General features: G+C 41.9%; 1 protein-coding gene across 18 annotated transcripts in view; it reads left to right on the forward strand.

The window, feature by feature from the left end:
• Positions 1-16,928, forward strand: part of SEPTIN10 (septin 10) — a 71,029-nt gene that overhangs the window by 10,141 nt on the left and 43,960 nt on the right. For 13 of the 18 annotated variants that reach the window (XM_032177280.2, XM_058428859.1, XM_058428843.1 and 10 more), the window contains exon 2: positions 10,609-10,677. The exons of 3 other annotated variants lie outside the window; for them this stretch is intronic. In XM_032177280.2, the coding sequence (XP_032033171.1) occupies positions 10,609-10,677 (69 nt within the window). Of the gene's footprint in view, positions 1-10,608; positions 10,678-11,288; positions 11,407-16,928 lie in introns of those variants that run through there. 2 more of the 18 variants (XM_058428849.1, XM_058428850.1) reach the window with 2 other exon arrangements.

Here is a 16,928-nt window from a genome sequence, read left to right on the forward strand (position 1 = left end):
GTGATTCTTCTGCCTCAGCCTCCCAAATAGCTGGGATTACAGGCGCAGGCCACCATGCCCGGCTAATTTCTGTGTTTTTAGTAGAGACGGGGTTTCACCATGTTGGCCAGGCTGGTCTCAAACTCCTGACCTCCAGTTGATGCACCTGCCTTGGCCTCCCAAAGTGCTGGGATTACAGTTGTGAGCCGCCATGCCCAGCTCAGTCTCTTAACTACATCTTTTGAAGAGTAGAAGTTTTTAATTAAAGTCCAGTTCATCATTTTTTCTTTTATAGATTGTGCTTCTGGTGTTGTAGCTAAAAAGTATTTGCGTAACCCAAAGTCACAAAGATTTTATACCTTGTAGAAGTTTTTAGATCAGTGTTCCATTTTGTGTTAATGTTTATATATGGTACCAGGTATGAATTGAGGTTCTTTTTGCTCGTTTTAGCATATGGGGATCCAATATGCACAGGTACGCACCACTGTGCCTGGCTAATTTTTTTTTTTTTTTTTTGAAACAGGGTCTGCCTATGTTGTTCAGGCTTTAAGTCCTTTTAATGGGTGTCTCTTTCTCTTCCTTTTCCTTTTCTTCAGCTCCTCTCTCATTTGCTTTTCCTGGGCTAAATAAATGACTTCTCAAATTTCATTGGCTTTTCTGTCACCTAGCCTGCATGGAACGTGCTCTCTTTTGAAGGAATTCAAGCCATCTAGTAACCCCCTTTTTTTTTTTTTTTTTTTTTTTTAATTTGAGACGGAGTTTTGCTTTTGTTGCCCAGGCTGGAGTGCAATGGTGCAATCTCGGCTCACTGCAACCTCTGCCTCCCAGGTTCAAGCGATTCTCCTGCCTCACCCTCCCGAGTAGCTGGGATTATAGGCATGCGCCACCACACTCAGCTAATTTTGTACTTTTAGTAGAGATGGGGTTTCACCATTTTGGTCAGGCTAGTGTCAAACTCCTGACCTCAGGTGATCCACCCGCCTTGGCCTCCTAAGGTGCTGGCATTACAGGCTTGAGCCACTGTGCCCGGCCTACTTTTTGTTTAAATAAGCCTTGAGATTTAGTTCCACAGGGTCTTTCACATCAATAAGATGCAATTTTATTGTCTTAATTTTATTGTCCTTAATCTTCCTTTCTGTTCATGCAGTTTCTGTAAGTTGTTTTCATTCTTCACATCACATACTTTCTCTCATTGTTTGTTCCAAGTTATAGTCATAAAATCTGAGTTGAAAGGGATCTTAGAAAATTGTTACCTTTGTTACCCACTTAGTGCAGAAATCAGCTCTGTAGTATTGATAGGGGTTACTGTGCCACTGTTGGAACCATTCCAGGGCCTGAGCTCAGTGCTTCCTAGGCAGCTCATTTCTCTGTTAGACAACTTGAGTCCTTCAGTCATTTCCCTTCCTTGTGTCAAAATCTGCCTCACTAGTCTATTCAAGGGTCCTGGTTTTTCCCTCGGGAAGCTCATTTCCATATGACAGACTGAATATACTTTGCTGTCCCTTAATCCTCTTATGCTGCAATAGACTAACAATATTGGGAAAAAGTCATATTTCCTTGACTCACACAGTACTAGAAAGTAACTTGTAGAGTATTAGAAAACTTAATCTGTAAGACATCATAAAAGAAGATTTAGTTAAGTTTTTTTTTGTTTGTTTTTAACTTCGGGGCGTAGAAAGATATTTTGAGCTTTATATTTAAGGAAGAAGCCATAAAGGAAAAGATTTATAGTTTAGACTTTATGAAAACTGGAAAGATCAGTAATAAATCAGGAAAAGATATTTATGATACACATGACAAGCAAAGAATTATACTCAGCAGCTCTTACTAATAAGAGAAACAAAGAAGGAGTACCCTGATAGGCAAGTGGGAAAACATGAATTGGTGATTTATGGAAATACAGGAGAAATGTCTAGTAAGCTGTAAAATTTTTAAAATACCAGAAGTCAAATTAAGATGTCAGTTTTGCCTGTCAAATTGACAGAAATTTAAAAATTGTTAATACCCTGTACTGATGAATATATAATGAAATGGACCCTTTTATACACTTGTGATTATTGTGAAATACGTATTTGGTCTTTGACCCCTGACATAAAACTCCTGAAATCCTTAAAACTTCCAAAGTGATGTCTTTTGTATTCTAATGAGGTGACTGGTGGCTGGCAGCCCCTAGGTAGCTTAAGGATGGGGCTGGTCACCAGAAAGAACAAGGCAAGATTAGAGGGTTGGGACTTTCAGTTTCATCCCCCAGTCTCTAGGAAAGGGAGAGGGGCTGAAAGTTAATTGATACCAGTGACCAGTGGTTAATCAACCATGCCTGTATAATGGAGGCTCCTTAAGAACAAAGAGGGACTGGGTTCAGAGAGCTTGCAGATAGCCAAACACGTGGAGGCTTACACACATCCATGTGTTGGGAGGGTGGCATACCCCCCTCCATGGGGACAGAAGTCCCTGGGCTTGGGACTCTTCTAGATCTTGAGCTTTGTATCTCTTTATCTGGCTGTTTATTTGTATCCTTTAAAATATTCTTTTTAATAAACTGGTAAATGGAGCAAATGAGCAAATTAATTGAACCTGAGATAGGGGTTGTGGGGACCCTGATTTCTGCCATTTGTTAGAAGCATTGGAAAATAACCTGGGGCTGGCAATGAGCAGAAGTGGAGTGGGAATGGGGCAGAGTCTTGGGGACTAGCCCTCGGTCTGTGGGATCTGACTCTATTGCCAAGTAGATAGTGTCAGAATTAAATAGAGGGCACCCAGCTAGTGTCTACTACAAAATTGATTGCTTGCTTGGTAGGTGGGAAAAAACTTCCCACATTTGGTCACAAAATTATCCTGTGTTGTGTGAGAGCAGAGGAAAAACAGTTTGTGTTTTTTTTTTTTTTCCAACTCATTGCTAATATTAGAAATATAATCAGGTCCAGTCTTTTGAGGGGCAGTTTGGCAGTATGCTTGGAGCAGGAATTATATTCTAGGAATTTATCACAAAGATATTGTCAGATGCACAGAATAATTGATGGTTATACAGGTGAGTTGGGTGGAATTCTGGAAGCAGACATGTAGGAGGAGCTAGCAGTGTAGGAAATTTCTTGGAGATGAGTGGCAGGGGTAGTATTGCCTGTGAAAGTTGAAGAGGGAAGAAAGCAGGACATGTGGGTGTTGGGGAGAAAGCCTTCAGGCCCTGATCCAGATCTTAATAGCCATGCAAGGAAAGAAGGGAGGAAGCCCAACTGAGCAGTGAGAGCTGCAGAACAATGTGGATCTGACAAAGTCTGGGCCAGGCAGCCCTGACATCCCTACTGTGCCCAGTCTTCACCTACCAGCTGCCTAGGGAGAAAGTGGTCTTGGGTCTATACTGCAGCAGATTCCAAAGGCTCTACAGGTGGAGACGGTCAGCGAGCTGCAATCTTTGTAGGCACAGGACTAGGTATTGCTTGAAGGGAGAATCAGAATGGCGTACCTCTTTGGCTGCCATGCGAGGAAGTTCATTGTAGTGTTAGTAAAATAGCACAAATTGGAACATTCATTGCAGTGTTACTAAAACAGCACAAATTAGAAATGATATTTTTTCTATAATAAATAATTTTCTAATTAGGAGGAGTAATTTTAAAATAAGATTGCATTTGTATTTTAAACTGTCATTGTTACAGTGCAAGCTTTTGTTAAGCTTGAGACTCTTAACTCTTTTATATGAACTATCAAGAATTTCCCCATCTTGATGATCTTTTGAGACTAAAAAGTAGAATTTGCAGTTATCCTTTAACTTTTGATGTATTTGTTAGAGTTCGATGGTATAATGGAGGTGCTATTTTGCTGGGATTGGACAACCCTAAGCCTTGCTGTACTGACACCCTCCCGAGGATATGCAAACAGGCCATGCACACTGGAGGCCAACTTGCCACTGCCTTATCTTGCTCATTCTTGGTAATTTCACTTGAGTTCTTTTTTGTTTTTTTGGAGACTGAGTCTTGCTCTGTTGCCCAGGCTGGGGTGCAGTGGCGCTCTCTCGGCTCACTGCAACCTCTGCCTCCTGGGTTCAAGCAGTTCTCCTGTCTCAGCCTCCCAAGTAACTGGGATTATAGGCACACACCACCATGCCTGGCTACTTTTTGTATTTTTAGTAGAGAGAGGGTTTCACCATGTTGGCCAGGCTGGTCTCAAACTCCTGACCTCAAGTGATCCACCGGTCTTGGCCTCCCAGAGTGCTGGGATTAACAGGTGTGAGCCACCGTGCCCGGCCTCCACTTGAGTTCTTTTTTTTCTGGGTTGTAATTAGCATCCACTTCTAGCAGTATGGTCTGCATTAACTTGAATAACTTAATGTTACTACTTGTTTTAGGAAAATTTTAGATCATTGTTAACCTGTAACTTTATTTTAACTTGAATTTTCCGTTAACCTGAAGATGTTATAAAATGATTTTAAATAATGAGTCTGTGGAATCCTTCAAAGTATTGTTTCAAGCCAAATACCCCACCCTCCTGAAACTCATGAAATAGGCCCAGATAATAATTATTTTTTTATTTTTATTTGTTTTGAGACCGAGTCTCACTCTGTCGCCCAGCCTGGAGTGCAGTAGTATGATCTGGGCTCACTGCAACCTCCGCCTCCCAGGTTCAAGCAATTCTCCTGCCTCCTGGTGAATGGAGCAAATGAGCAAATTAATTGAACCCAGCCTCCTGAGTAGTTGGGATTACAGGCATGCGCTGCCATGCCTGGCTAATTTTTGTATTTTTCGTAGAGATAGGGTTTCACCATGTTGGCCAGGCTGGTCTTGAACTCCTGACCTCAAGTGATCTACCTGCCTCAGCTTCCCAAAGTGCTGAGATTACAGGCGTGAGCCACCACGCCCGGCCTCCAGATGATAATTATTTAGGCCACTTTTTGCTTTTTGTTCTCTCTCTCGCTGTCGCTCATATTATCCTAAAGAATGCCAAGAAACACCTCATAGAATCCCAAGGGACAGTTTAAAAACTTTGGTTCTATATTTTGGACTAACTTTATAATAATAAAAATTTTGGAAAAGTGAAGTTAAAGTCAAGTGATTATAGGGCCGGGTGCGGTGATTTACGCCTATAATCCCAGCACTTTGGGAGACTGAGGTGGGCGGACCTGAGGTTGGGAGTTCAAGACTAGCCTAACCAACGTGGAGAAACCCTGTCTCTAGTAAAAATACAAAAATTAGCCGGGTGTGCTGGTGCATGCCTGTAATCCCAGCTACTCTACTTGGGAGGCTGAGGCAGACAAATCGCTTGAACCCGGGAGGCAGAGGTTGCAGTGAGCTGAGATCACGCCATTGCACTCCAGCCTGGGCAACAAGAGCGAGACTCCGTCTCAAGAAAACAAAACAAAACAAAAGAAAACAAAACAAAAAAACATAAAGCTAAGTCAGGATTCTGTTGCCTGAGGCTCATTGTTCTGCTTAAGGGGTGGCTGTAAGGCATTTTTAGAAATATTTCCCAGCAGGGTAAGGAAAATTGTTATCTAGGGGCCTGTTGGGAAAGAACCATCAGAAGTTTATCTGTAATTGGCAGATAGGAAAAGGCCATGTTTCCCAAGGGCCCCAGGATGAACTTTGTGTCTGTCACATTGCCTGTATCCCACAAACTGAGATTTTAAAGAAGGTGCAGCACCTGACCTTCCTCCAGCTATCCCACGTCTGGTACTTCTTTCTAGGACTCATAGATAATACAACTTTTAAAAAAGTATATGGTAGCACTTGCTAGGAGTTAAGTTACTGTATGGGATTTTTCCTTTTGGAAAGTAGGTGTATAGATTTATATATGGTTTTGTGTGTGTGTGTGTGTGTGATATATATGTATCTTTAAAATAGAAGCTACAGGAAAAGCAAATTGACTATGTAGTCAAAGGTGGTTTGAGATGGTTAGTCTCCTTACCCCCTTGTGCGTTGAAACGAGATTGTGGTCATCTGTTGTGCATTCATGTTTCTCTAAGACACAGTCACAAGGTCAAGGACCATATCTTAACTACTGTTGAGACTGCGGAGCCTTGCTGAGTGGTTTACACATACTAAGTGGGTGGTCAACAATAGAGCAGGCCAGGATTCTTGCAGATTTTTAATTTTTTTCTAATTTAGTGTTCCTTAGCCCTACACAGAGCTCTGTTTGTCATTAGAGGGATTCAGTCAACTCTTGTCCTATTGTTACTTTTCCTGCTAATTTATTAAAAACCTTTTCCAGCCAGGCATGGTGGCTCATGCCTATAATCCTAGCACTTTTTGGGAAGCTGAGGCAGACAAGTTGCTTCAGCTCAGGAGTTCGAGACCAGCCTGGGCAACAGAGTGAGATGTCGTCTCTACAAAAAAATTAGCCAAGTGTGCTGGGATGTGCTGGTGGTCCCGTCTACTCAGGAGGCTGAGGCAGGAGGATAGCTTGAGCCTGGGAGGTGGAGGATCTCGGCAGTGAGTCGAGATCATGCCACTGCACTCCAGCTTGGGTGACAGAGCCAGAACGTATTTTAAAAATAACTAAATTAATAAATTTTTAAAAAATTCAGAAAACCTTTTCCAGTATTAAACTTGTTTTGGAAATTTAACTGACCAAGTAGTACTAGTGGAAAATATTTGAAATAATTATTCATATTACTTTAGTGTGACTCATGTAAACTTACTGATCAAAACATTTATCCACTGAGATTTTAAGTAGGCTTTTTGGCCGATGTTCAGAAACACGGTAATGAATAAACAAAAGCAGATATTTGACATGAACTTACATAAATGACAGAAATTTAACCTGTATTTTATTTAAGTTTAATGGCAAATGAGTATAAAGCCTCTAATTTTTTTCTTTTTTTTTTTTTGAGTTGGAGTCTCGCTGTCTGCCAGGCTGGAGTGCAGCGGCCCGATCTCGGCTCACTGCAAGCTCTGCCTCCTGGGTTCACGCCATTCTCCTGCCTCAGCCTCCTGAGTAGCTGGGACTACAGGTGCCCGCCAGCACGCCCGGCTAATTTTTTGTATTTTTAGTAGAGACGGGGTTTCACCGTGTTAGCCGGGATGGTCCTGATCTCCTGACCTCATGATTCACCCACCTCGGCCTCCCAAAGTGCTGGAATTACAGGCATGAGCCACTATGCCCGGCCTAAAGCCTCTAATTTTTTTCTAAGCAAATTTTACTTGTCAACACTAAGCAGCATTTCACCAAAACTCATCATATGCTGTCATTATATTAAAAACTAAAAACCACTTTTTTACCAGTAATTTTTAAAGTTTGATTTTCATCCGGCTGTGGTGGTGCATGCCTGTAGGCCCAGCTGTTTGGGAGACTGAGGTGGGAGGATCACCTGAGCCGAGGAGGTTGAGGCTGCAGCGAGCTGTGATTGCACCACTGCACTCCAGCTTAAGCAATAGAGGGAGATCTTTTCTCTAAAATAAAATAAAAATTAAACTTTTCCTTAAAGTTCTATACTTGACAAGTCAAAATAATATAGCCTCAGTGAATTATATGTGTGGTGCATCCCTTATAGTAGACACAGATGCTGAGAGGCAAGCAGGTAGTGTGTTAGGTCCGGAATTAACGATGAGCGTGGAATGTTCTACCTTCCTCCTCATTGTGTCTAATGCAGGGCTCTGAACAGGGACCCTAGCCAGATACTATCTGTGGCACTTAGCCTTTAGCAGAAAGTCAGACTCTAAATGGACATTTCTGGGTTACTCAGTCTGCCACTCAGGTATTATCCCTAATGTGTTCGTTTTTTCCATCAAATTCTTACACTTGCTGTACTTTCTCCAAGTACGAAATTCTGCCTTCTGGTGTTTAGGGATTTTTTTTTCTACCTTAAATTTCTCATCTAGATTTATACCTCCTTTCTGACTCACTTCAAAGTCATTTTCTTCTTTGACTCCTGCCTTCAGTGATCTCTAATTTCTCCAAATTTCTGTAACCACCACTGTTTGTTTCCAGGGGCTCTCACTTTGTTTCTGTCCTACAGACTAGAGGGACGTGATACTGCTTAGGTACCACATGATGACTGGGATTGGGGGGCCTTTCAAAATGGCAGGGTGTAAGTATATGTGTGGTTAAAAGCTAAAGCCTGAAGCCAGGTATTAAAATCAGGCTAGTCTCTGATGTGCTTTGTATCATTACATATTTTTCGCTTTTTAGATTGGGAAAACACAACTAGGACCGTTGTGTCCCTCACTGAGCTTTTGCATGCTTTTAAATAGGAGCATCTTCCAACTGACAAGCGTCATTTTGTGTTGGAAAAACTTAGGATTTGAAAACACTGTTGGCTGGGTGTGGGGGCTCAGGCCTGTAATCCCAACACTTTGGGAGGCCAAGGCGGTAGGATCACTTGAGGTCAGGAGTTTGAGACCACCCTGGCCAACGTGGTAAAACCCCGTCTCTACTAAAAATACAAACATAAGCCAGGCGTGGTGGTGCTTGCCAGTAATCCCAGCTACTCGGGAGGCTGAGGCAGGAGGATTGCTTGAACCTGGGAGGCAGAGGTTGCAATAGCCGAGATTGCGCCCCTGCGCTCCAGCCTGGGTGACGGAGCAAGACTCTGTCTCAAAAAAAAACACACCGTTATTCAGAGTGTTCAGTCACAAGGTCAGCCTATTTTATCAAAATGTACCAGCAAAAGATTGTTGTTAGCATATATGAAATTCAGTCACGATGTACACTATTTTGTCTGTGTAGGATTCATTCACTTCATTCACTCTGTGTGTGTGTGTGTGTGTGTGCGCGCGCGCGCGCGCGCACAGAGGATCAGGGTGAGGTGGTGGGAGCACCCAAGTTCTCTCTTTCATTGCAATGCCATTTGTTGCAGCATGGTTTGTTGTAATTACAGAGGAGAGGACAGTCTCAATGAAGAGCGTCGATATATATACCACGCTGTAGTATACAGAGGAGAACACTATGCTGTAGAAAGAATGAGGTAGATCTAAATAGTACTGTGAAACAGTCTCCAGGAGAGATTCAGCAAAAAAACCCACAGCGCAGAGCATTAGACGGCTACCATTTATATAAACAAAGGAGGCCTGCTTCGACATGCACAGCCTCTCTCTGGAAGGATGCGTAAGGGTCTGGTGCCTCTCGGGAAGAGCACTGAGCTACTAGAGAATCAGGAGTGGGAAGGGCGTAATTGTGCACTGTATTCTCATTGACACCATTTGCAATTTTTTTTACCACATTCATATTAATACTGCTTTTTAAATAATGTGACGTTTCCTCAGTATCTTGTGCTGTATTCAGAAGTAGGATAGCAGTACCTTGGAATTAGTACAGTTTTTCTTGTACCTCTCTTCCCTCATTCTCTACTGTTGCGAACAGTGAATATCCATTTGGTTACAACTTGAGGCAGTAGAAGGAACACCAGTTTGGCAGTCAAATCAGACAGACCTGTGTCTATACCCTATTGGCTTGTATGATTTTGGGTAAATTACTCAACCTTTCAGAATCCGAATTTTTTCATCTAGGCTGTGGGAATGTTAATATGTATAGCTCAGAGGTATTGTAAGGATTAAATAAGAAAATGAACTTAATGAGCTAGCATAGTGATATAGATGTGTAATATGAGTTCTATAAATGATTATTTTAGTGACTAAGGTACTTGTTCAAATTATAAAATCCCTGCTTTCCCCACCGCACTGCAATTGTAGCATTCTTGACATTTGTATTTCCTCTGACACGCTGCAGTGGAACATACCTAATTTTGAGGGACTTCTTGGCTCTTAGAGTGTCTTTAAAAATGAAAAGGCTGGGCATGGTGGCTCACACCTGTAATCCTAGCACTTTAGGAGGCCGAGGCAGGCCGATCACGAGGTCAGAAGTTCGAGACCAGCCTGACCAACATGGTGAAACCCCGTCTCTACTAAAAATACAAAAATTAGCCAGGCATGGTGGCGCGCACATGTAATCCCTGCTACTCAGAGCTGAGACAGAGCTGAGGCAGGAGAATCACTTAAACCCGGGAGACGGAGGTTGCAGTGAGCCGAGATCATGCCACTGCACTCCAGTCTGGGTGACAGAGCAAGATGCCGTCTAAAAAAAAAAAAAAAAAAAGTTCTTTCTCTCTCTACTTGTAAATGGAAGTTTACTAATTTCTTAAAATTTTTTTATGTATAAGTATATTACTATATATGTTGAATATTATACGTAATTTACTTATGTAGATACCTATCCAGCAAGAAAGCCACAATTTCAAACACGATTCAGTAATGTAGACTACATGTCAAAACTTGGTGATAACAACATTATTATAACACCTTATTCATGTAAATATATTATTTAGATAATGGGTTTTGGGGCCGGGCGCGGTGGCTCACGCCTGTAATCCCAGCACTTTGGGAGGCAGAGGAGGGCGAATCACGAGGTCAGGAGATCGAGACCATCCTGGCTAACACAGTGAAACCCTGTCTCTACTAAAAATACAAAAAATTAGTCGGGCGTAGTGGCTAGCGAGCGCCTGTAGTCCCAGCTACTCCGGAGGCTGAGGCAGGAGAATGGCGTGAACCCAGGAGGCGGAGCTTGCAGTGAGCCGAGATTGCGCCACTGCACTCCAGCCTGGGCGACAGTGCCAGACTCCGTCTCAAAAAAAAAAAAAAAAAAAGATAATGGGTTTTGGGGAGTAATGTTTCTGTTTCCTTTTAAGCCTTTGTATTCCTTTTTTAGCTCTTTCAGTCTCACATGGCAACGAAAACAACTTGTATGTCTTCACAAGGATCAGATGATGAACAGAGAGTGAGTATGTCTTTTAAATAGATACCATATTGTACTCTAAATGCTTCTATGATTTTAAAATAACTACTTGGAGTGCTCATAGACTCTTGTGATAGAGACTTCCGTTTGTACTTACCTCCAACGTGAATTTTTCTGTTGATTCAAGTGAAAAGTCGATGATGGATTGAATAATTGAGTATCCACAATATTCTTAATTGAGTATCCACAATATTCTGACATTAAGGAAATTTTTTTTTCAGTTTCTTTTTTCATTTCCTTTTTTTTTTTTTTTTTTTTTTTTTTTAAGACAGTGTCTTGCTCTGTCGCCCAGGCTGGAGGGGAGTGGCATGATCTTGGCTCACTGCAACCTCTGCCTCCTGGGTTCAAGCGATTCTCCTGTCTCAGCCTCCCGAGTAGCTGGGATCACAGGTGACCACCACCACGTCCGGCTAATTTTTTTGTATTTTAGTAGAGGTGGGTTTTCACCATGTTGGTAGGCTAGTTTTGAACTCCTGACCTCAAGTGATCCGCCCACCTCAGCCTCCCAAAGTGCTAGGATTACAGGTGTGAGCCACCGCGCCCAGCCCTGTTTCTTTTTTTCATTCGTTGTTTGTTTTTGTTTTCTGAGACAGAGCTTTGCTCTGTCGTCCAGGCTGGAATGTGATGGTGCAATCTCAGCTTACTGCAACCTCTGCCTCCCGGGTTCAAGCAATTCTCATGCCTCAGCCTTCCAAGTAGCTGGGATTACAGGTATGTGCCACCACACCTGGCTAATTTTTGTATTTTTATTAGAGACAGGGTTTTGCGAGGTTGCCCAGGCTGATCTCAAACTCCTGGCCTCAAGTGATTTGCCTACCTCAGCCTCCCAAAGTGCTAGGATTACAGGCATGAGCCACCATGCCTGGCCGTTATTTGTTTTTTGAGCACACTGCAGAATGTGGTGGGTGCATAGAACTCCTGTGAATGGCAGAGTTTAGGGAGCCCTTGGGTGGTCCTGCCAGATGCCTCCCTGATGCAAGATTAGACCTGATGCTTCTAAGGGTCTGTGGGGAGGGGTTTGGTAATTCATATTGAAATTTGTATTTAAAAATAGGAAGTAAATTTAATTTGGTAAAAGTGGTGAGTAACTAGAAAGAAAATTACAAATACAAACATGGGTAATTCAGCAAGTTGTTTTTTATTTTGTATGTTTTTGAGACAGTGTCTCACTCTGTTGCCCAGGCTGGAGTGCAGTGGTGCAATCTCGGCTCACTCAACCTCCACCTCCCAGGTTCAAGCAGTTCTCATGCCTCAGCCCCCCAAATAGCTATGATTATAGGCATGTGCCACCACACTCGGCCAATTTTTGTATTGTTATTAGAGATGGGGTTTTGCTCATGTTGGCCAGGCTGGTCTTGAACTCCTGGCCTCAAGTGATCCATCTGCCTCTGCCTCCCAAAGCGCTTGGATTACAGACATGAGCCACCACACCTGGCCAGTAATTCAGTAAGATTAAATAATTTCCTTTAGTTCTGTGCTCCAATAACTGTAGTCTCTTCTTGTTTTTCCTTCTTTCTCCATATATCAATGGTACTAACAGTCTATTCCATCTTCCTCACAGACTTTTTGAATGATGTTTAATCCTCCAGAGATTACTGTCAGAGTCACTAGTAATCTTTAGTGACTAGTCCATCCAGTGGCTGTTGCTTAGTTTCTTTTTCCCTGGTCCCTCTTTTGTGTTACATCATGGGGACCACACCCTCATTTTTGAAATGCTTCTTTTTTCCAGTGACATTAAAATCCTGTCATTGTAGAACTAGAAGGGATCCTAGAGGCCATTTCGTTCAACTTTTATGTAATAAGCATATGCCTATCAGATAACAACTTTAACAAGTTATGAAGTTCTTACCATCTTGAACACTTTCACGAGGAAGAAGCCTAGTGCTTCTTCAGTGCTCTTTAAAAAAATATGAAGATAACATGCTTACATGACTAAAAATGATTCAGATGGCACAAAAGAGAATATAGTATACTAGTTTTCTGTTGCTGCATAACAAATCTTCACAAATTTAGCTGCTTTTAAAACAGCATCTGTTTGTTAGCTCTCAGTTCTATAGGTCAAAGGCCAGACGTGGCTCATCTGCCTTCTCTGCTCTGGGTTTCATACTCAAGGGGTCAGCTGCTGGATTCTTATCTGGAGGCTTTCCTTCCATACTCTTTCCAGTTGTTGGCAGAATTCAGTTCCCTGCTGGATGGGAGTTGTTGTCAGCTCCTAGAGACCACTCCATTCTGAAAGCTAGCAAGAGAGAACTGGCAGATGGAGTTCTCTTCATGCTTCACGTCTTTGGCCAGGAAGCGCCCAGGCCCTGTTAAGGATTTACCTCATGGCCGGGCACAGTGGCTCACGCCTGTAATCCTAGCACTTTGGGATGCCCAGGCAAGTGGATCACTTGAGGTCAAGAGTTTGAGACCAGCCTGACCAACATGGTGAAACCTTGTCTCTACTAAAAATACAAAAATTAGCCAGGCGTGCTGGCAAGCACCTATAATCCTAGCTGCTCAAGAGAGGCTGAGGCAGGAGAATCGTTTGAACTCAGGAGGCAGAGGTTGCAGTGAGCTGAGACCACATCATTGCACTCTAGCCTGGGCAACAGAGCAAAAACTCTGTCTCAAAAGAAAAAAGGAAAAAAAAAAAAGGATTTTCCTCATTAGGTCAGGCCCACCCAGGATAGTCTCCCTTTCGAAGGCTGACTGGTTTGGGACCTTAATCACTCTGTAAAATCTCTTCTCAGTGACACCTAGGTTAGCGTTTGATTTAATAACTGGGAGAAAGTTTGTGTGCACCAGGGGCATCAGTGTTAGTGACCATCTCAGAATTCTGCCCACCATATACAATAAAAAGCGATTTCTTCTCACGCCAACCTGTAAGTCTACTGCTGACTGGTAACCACTCCCAATAGTCTGTCATTACCCTTCGAGACATTTACATTTGTATTTATATATATATATATATATATGATTATGTGAAAAATGCACATAATGCATATTTTTAAAAACTCTGACCTCAGTAAATAAATCACTATTGGTATACCTAGCTAGTCATCCATGTTGTGACATATATCAGTAGTTTAGTATACTACAAGTTGTTTATCTGTTCACCACTTGTTTGATATTTGGGATCTTTCCAGTTTTTGACCATTGGGAATAAAACTGCTGTGAACATTGATGCATAAGTTCTTGTGTGGACATATGTTTTCATTGTTTTGGATACCTCCAAGCGGGTTTTTTTTGGCTATATAATAATATGTGTTTAACTTCATAAGAAACTGCCAAGGTAGTTTCCAAAGCAACTGTACCATTTTGCATTCAGACTAGCAAATTTATCAGCATTCCAGTTCTTCATTATCTCCAACACTTGACATGTTCAGCCTTTTTATTTTAGCTGTTTTATTGGATATTCAATGTTACTTTTTATTTATTTTTATTTTTATTAATTTTTTTGAGACAGAGTCTTGCTCTGTCTCCCAGGCTGGAGCACAGTGGCAGGATCTTGGCTCACTGCAACTTCCGCCTCAGGTTCAAGCGGTTCTCATGCTGTAACCTCCTGAATAGCTGGGACTACAGGCATGCTCCACCATGCCCAGCTAATTTTTGTATTTTTAGTAGAGATGGGGTTTTGTCATGCTGGCCAGGTTGGTCTCAAACTCCTGGCCTCAAGTAACCTGCCTGCCTTGGCCTCCCAAAGTGCTGAGATTATAGGCATGAGCCACTGCACCTGACCTGACCACTTGAACCTGGGAGGTGGAGGTTGCAGTGAGCCAAGATCACACCACTGCACTCCAGCCTGGGTGACAGAGTGAGACTCCATCTCAAAAAAGAAAAACAAAAAACAAAACAAACCAACAACAACAAACAAACAAAAAACCACGAAAATTACCCAGGCGTGGTGGCACCTATAATCCCAACTACTCCAGAGGCTGAGGTGGGAGGATCACTTAAACTCGGGAGATGGACATTTTACATTTTCTTGATAACTAATTTTCTATATGTGCCATTGTCCTTTCGTTTTCTTCTTTGCTACCTTCTTTTGGATTAATAGAGAATTTTTGTGACTCAATTTCATTTCTGCTTTTGGCTTGTTAGCTGTACCTCTTTGGCTTTTTATTTTTTTTTGATAGTAATTGACCTAGGCTTTAACTTACTACACCCAACCTTCAAATAATATAACATTTTAGCCTGGCACGGTGGCTCACTCCTGTAATCCTAGCACTTTGAGAAGCTGAGACGAGTGGATCACCTGAGGTCAGGAGTTTGAGACCAGCCTGGCCAAAACGGTGAAACCCCATCTCTATTAAAAATACAAAAGTTAGCCAGGCGTGGTGGGCACCTATTATCCCAGCTGCTCAGGAGGCTGAGGCAGGATAATCCCTTGAACCTGGGGGGCGGAGGTTGCAGTGAGCCAAGATCACACCACTTCACTCCAGCCTGGGCGAAAGAGCAAAACTCCATCTCAAAAAAAAAAAAAAAATTTTATATATATATAACACTTTATGTATACTGTAGAAACCTTATAACAATATTCCTTCAGTCCTCCTCCTGTATTTTGTGTTTCTTATACATTTTACTTGTGCATGTAACCTGTAACACATTGTTTTTGTTACTGCTTTAAACATTTCTATTTTCAAGAAGTTGAAAAAACCTCTCCTACATTTACCCACATATTTACCTTTCTGATGATCTTCATTCCTTTTTGTAGATCTGTTGTCATTTTCCTTTCTCTTGAAGAACTTTTATCATTTCTTATACTGTGGGCCAACTGGCAGTGGATTTTCTCAGATTTTGTTTATCTGAAGTTGTCTTCATTTTGCCTTCATTTTTGAAGGATGTTTTTATTGGCTGTAGAATTCTACGTTGTCTTTTTTTTTGGGGGGGGGGCATTTTATAGGGGTCATTGTTTTGTCTTCTGGTTTGCATTGTTTCTTAAGCAACATCTGTAGCTCACTGCAATGTCCGCCTCCTGAGTTTAAGTGATCCTCCCACCTCAGCCTCCCAAGTAGCTGGGATTATAGGTGCCACCACGCCCGGGTAATTTTTGTGTGTGTGTGTTTTTTTTTTTTTTGAGATGGAGTCTTGCTCTGTCACCCAGGCTGGAGTGCAGTGGTGCGATCTCGGCTCACTGCAACCTCCACCTCCCAGGTTCAAGCGATTCTCCTGCCTCAGCCCCCTGAGTAGCTGGGACTACAGGTGTGTGCCACCACACCCAGCTAATTTTTTGTATTTTTAGTAGAGACAGAGTTTCACCGTGTTAGCCAGGATGGTCTCAATCTCCTGACCTTGTGATCCACCCGCCTCGGCCTCCCAAAGTGCTGGGATTACAGGCGTGAGCCACAACGCCAGGCCTAAAGTTTTCATTATCATTGTTTTTTAGCAGTTTGCTGTGATGTCCCTAGATGTGAGTTCCTTTGGATATTTCCTGTTTGTAGTTTGCTTAAATTCTTGTATCTCTGAGTTCAAGTTTAGAAAATTAGAAAGTTTTCAGTCACTATTACTTAGATATTTTTTTCCCTCCCTCCTACCCCCCACTTTCACCTTCTTTCTTTCTCTAACTTTTCTCCTTGTATTCCAGTTACTGGTATGTTAGATCATTTGATACTCTCACACAAGTTTTTAAGACTGTCATAGTTTTATCTTTTTTCTTTCTGTGAGATTTTTAGCTTGGATAATAACTATTGAACAAATCTGTCTTCCATTATTTGATCTGCTGTTAGTACTAAATATATTTTTTACTTCAGATGTTACATTTTTACATTCTAGAAATTCTGTCTGCTGCTTTTTGTTGTTGCGAGCTCTTTCATATCTTTCTGTAATTCCCCGTCATGCCACCCATTATATCCATCTTTTTCCTGTAGATACTTTAGCATGTTTGTTACCATTATTTAAAGTTCTTACCTGCTAATTAAACATCTGATTCATTGTGGATCTCTTTCTGTTGACTTTCTTTCTTGACTGTGAATCACATTTTTCTGTTTTTTTCCTGTCATAATTTTTTTATTGTATAGTAGATACTATAGAGATGCTAGATTCTGTTTTCTTCTTCTGCAGAGTGTTGAACTTTGTTCTAACAGGCAATTAAATTGCTGACTGATCACATTGATCATGTTGAGCCTTGTTACAGGCTTTGTTAAGGCAGGTCTGCTTCAGCTGTGCTTTCTGATTGCTGAGTTATGGACCTTACTCCTAAAATGTGGCCCATCTAGGGTTTCATTAGAAGGCCTAGGGTGTTTACAGGAGAC

The sequence above is a fragment of the Hylobates moloch genome, unplaced genomic scaffold (assembly GCF_009828535.3).
Source record: "Hylobates moloch isolate HMO894 unplaced genomic scaffold, HMol_V3 SCAFFOLD_15, whole genome shotgun sequence".
In the NCBI taxonomy this organism is placed as follows: Eukaryota; Metazoa; Chordata; class Mammalia; order Primates; family Hylobatidae; genus Hylobates; species Hylobates moloch.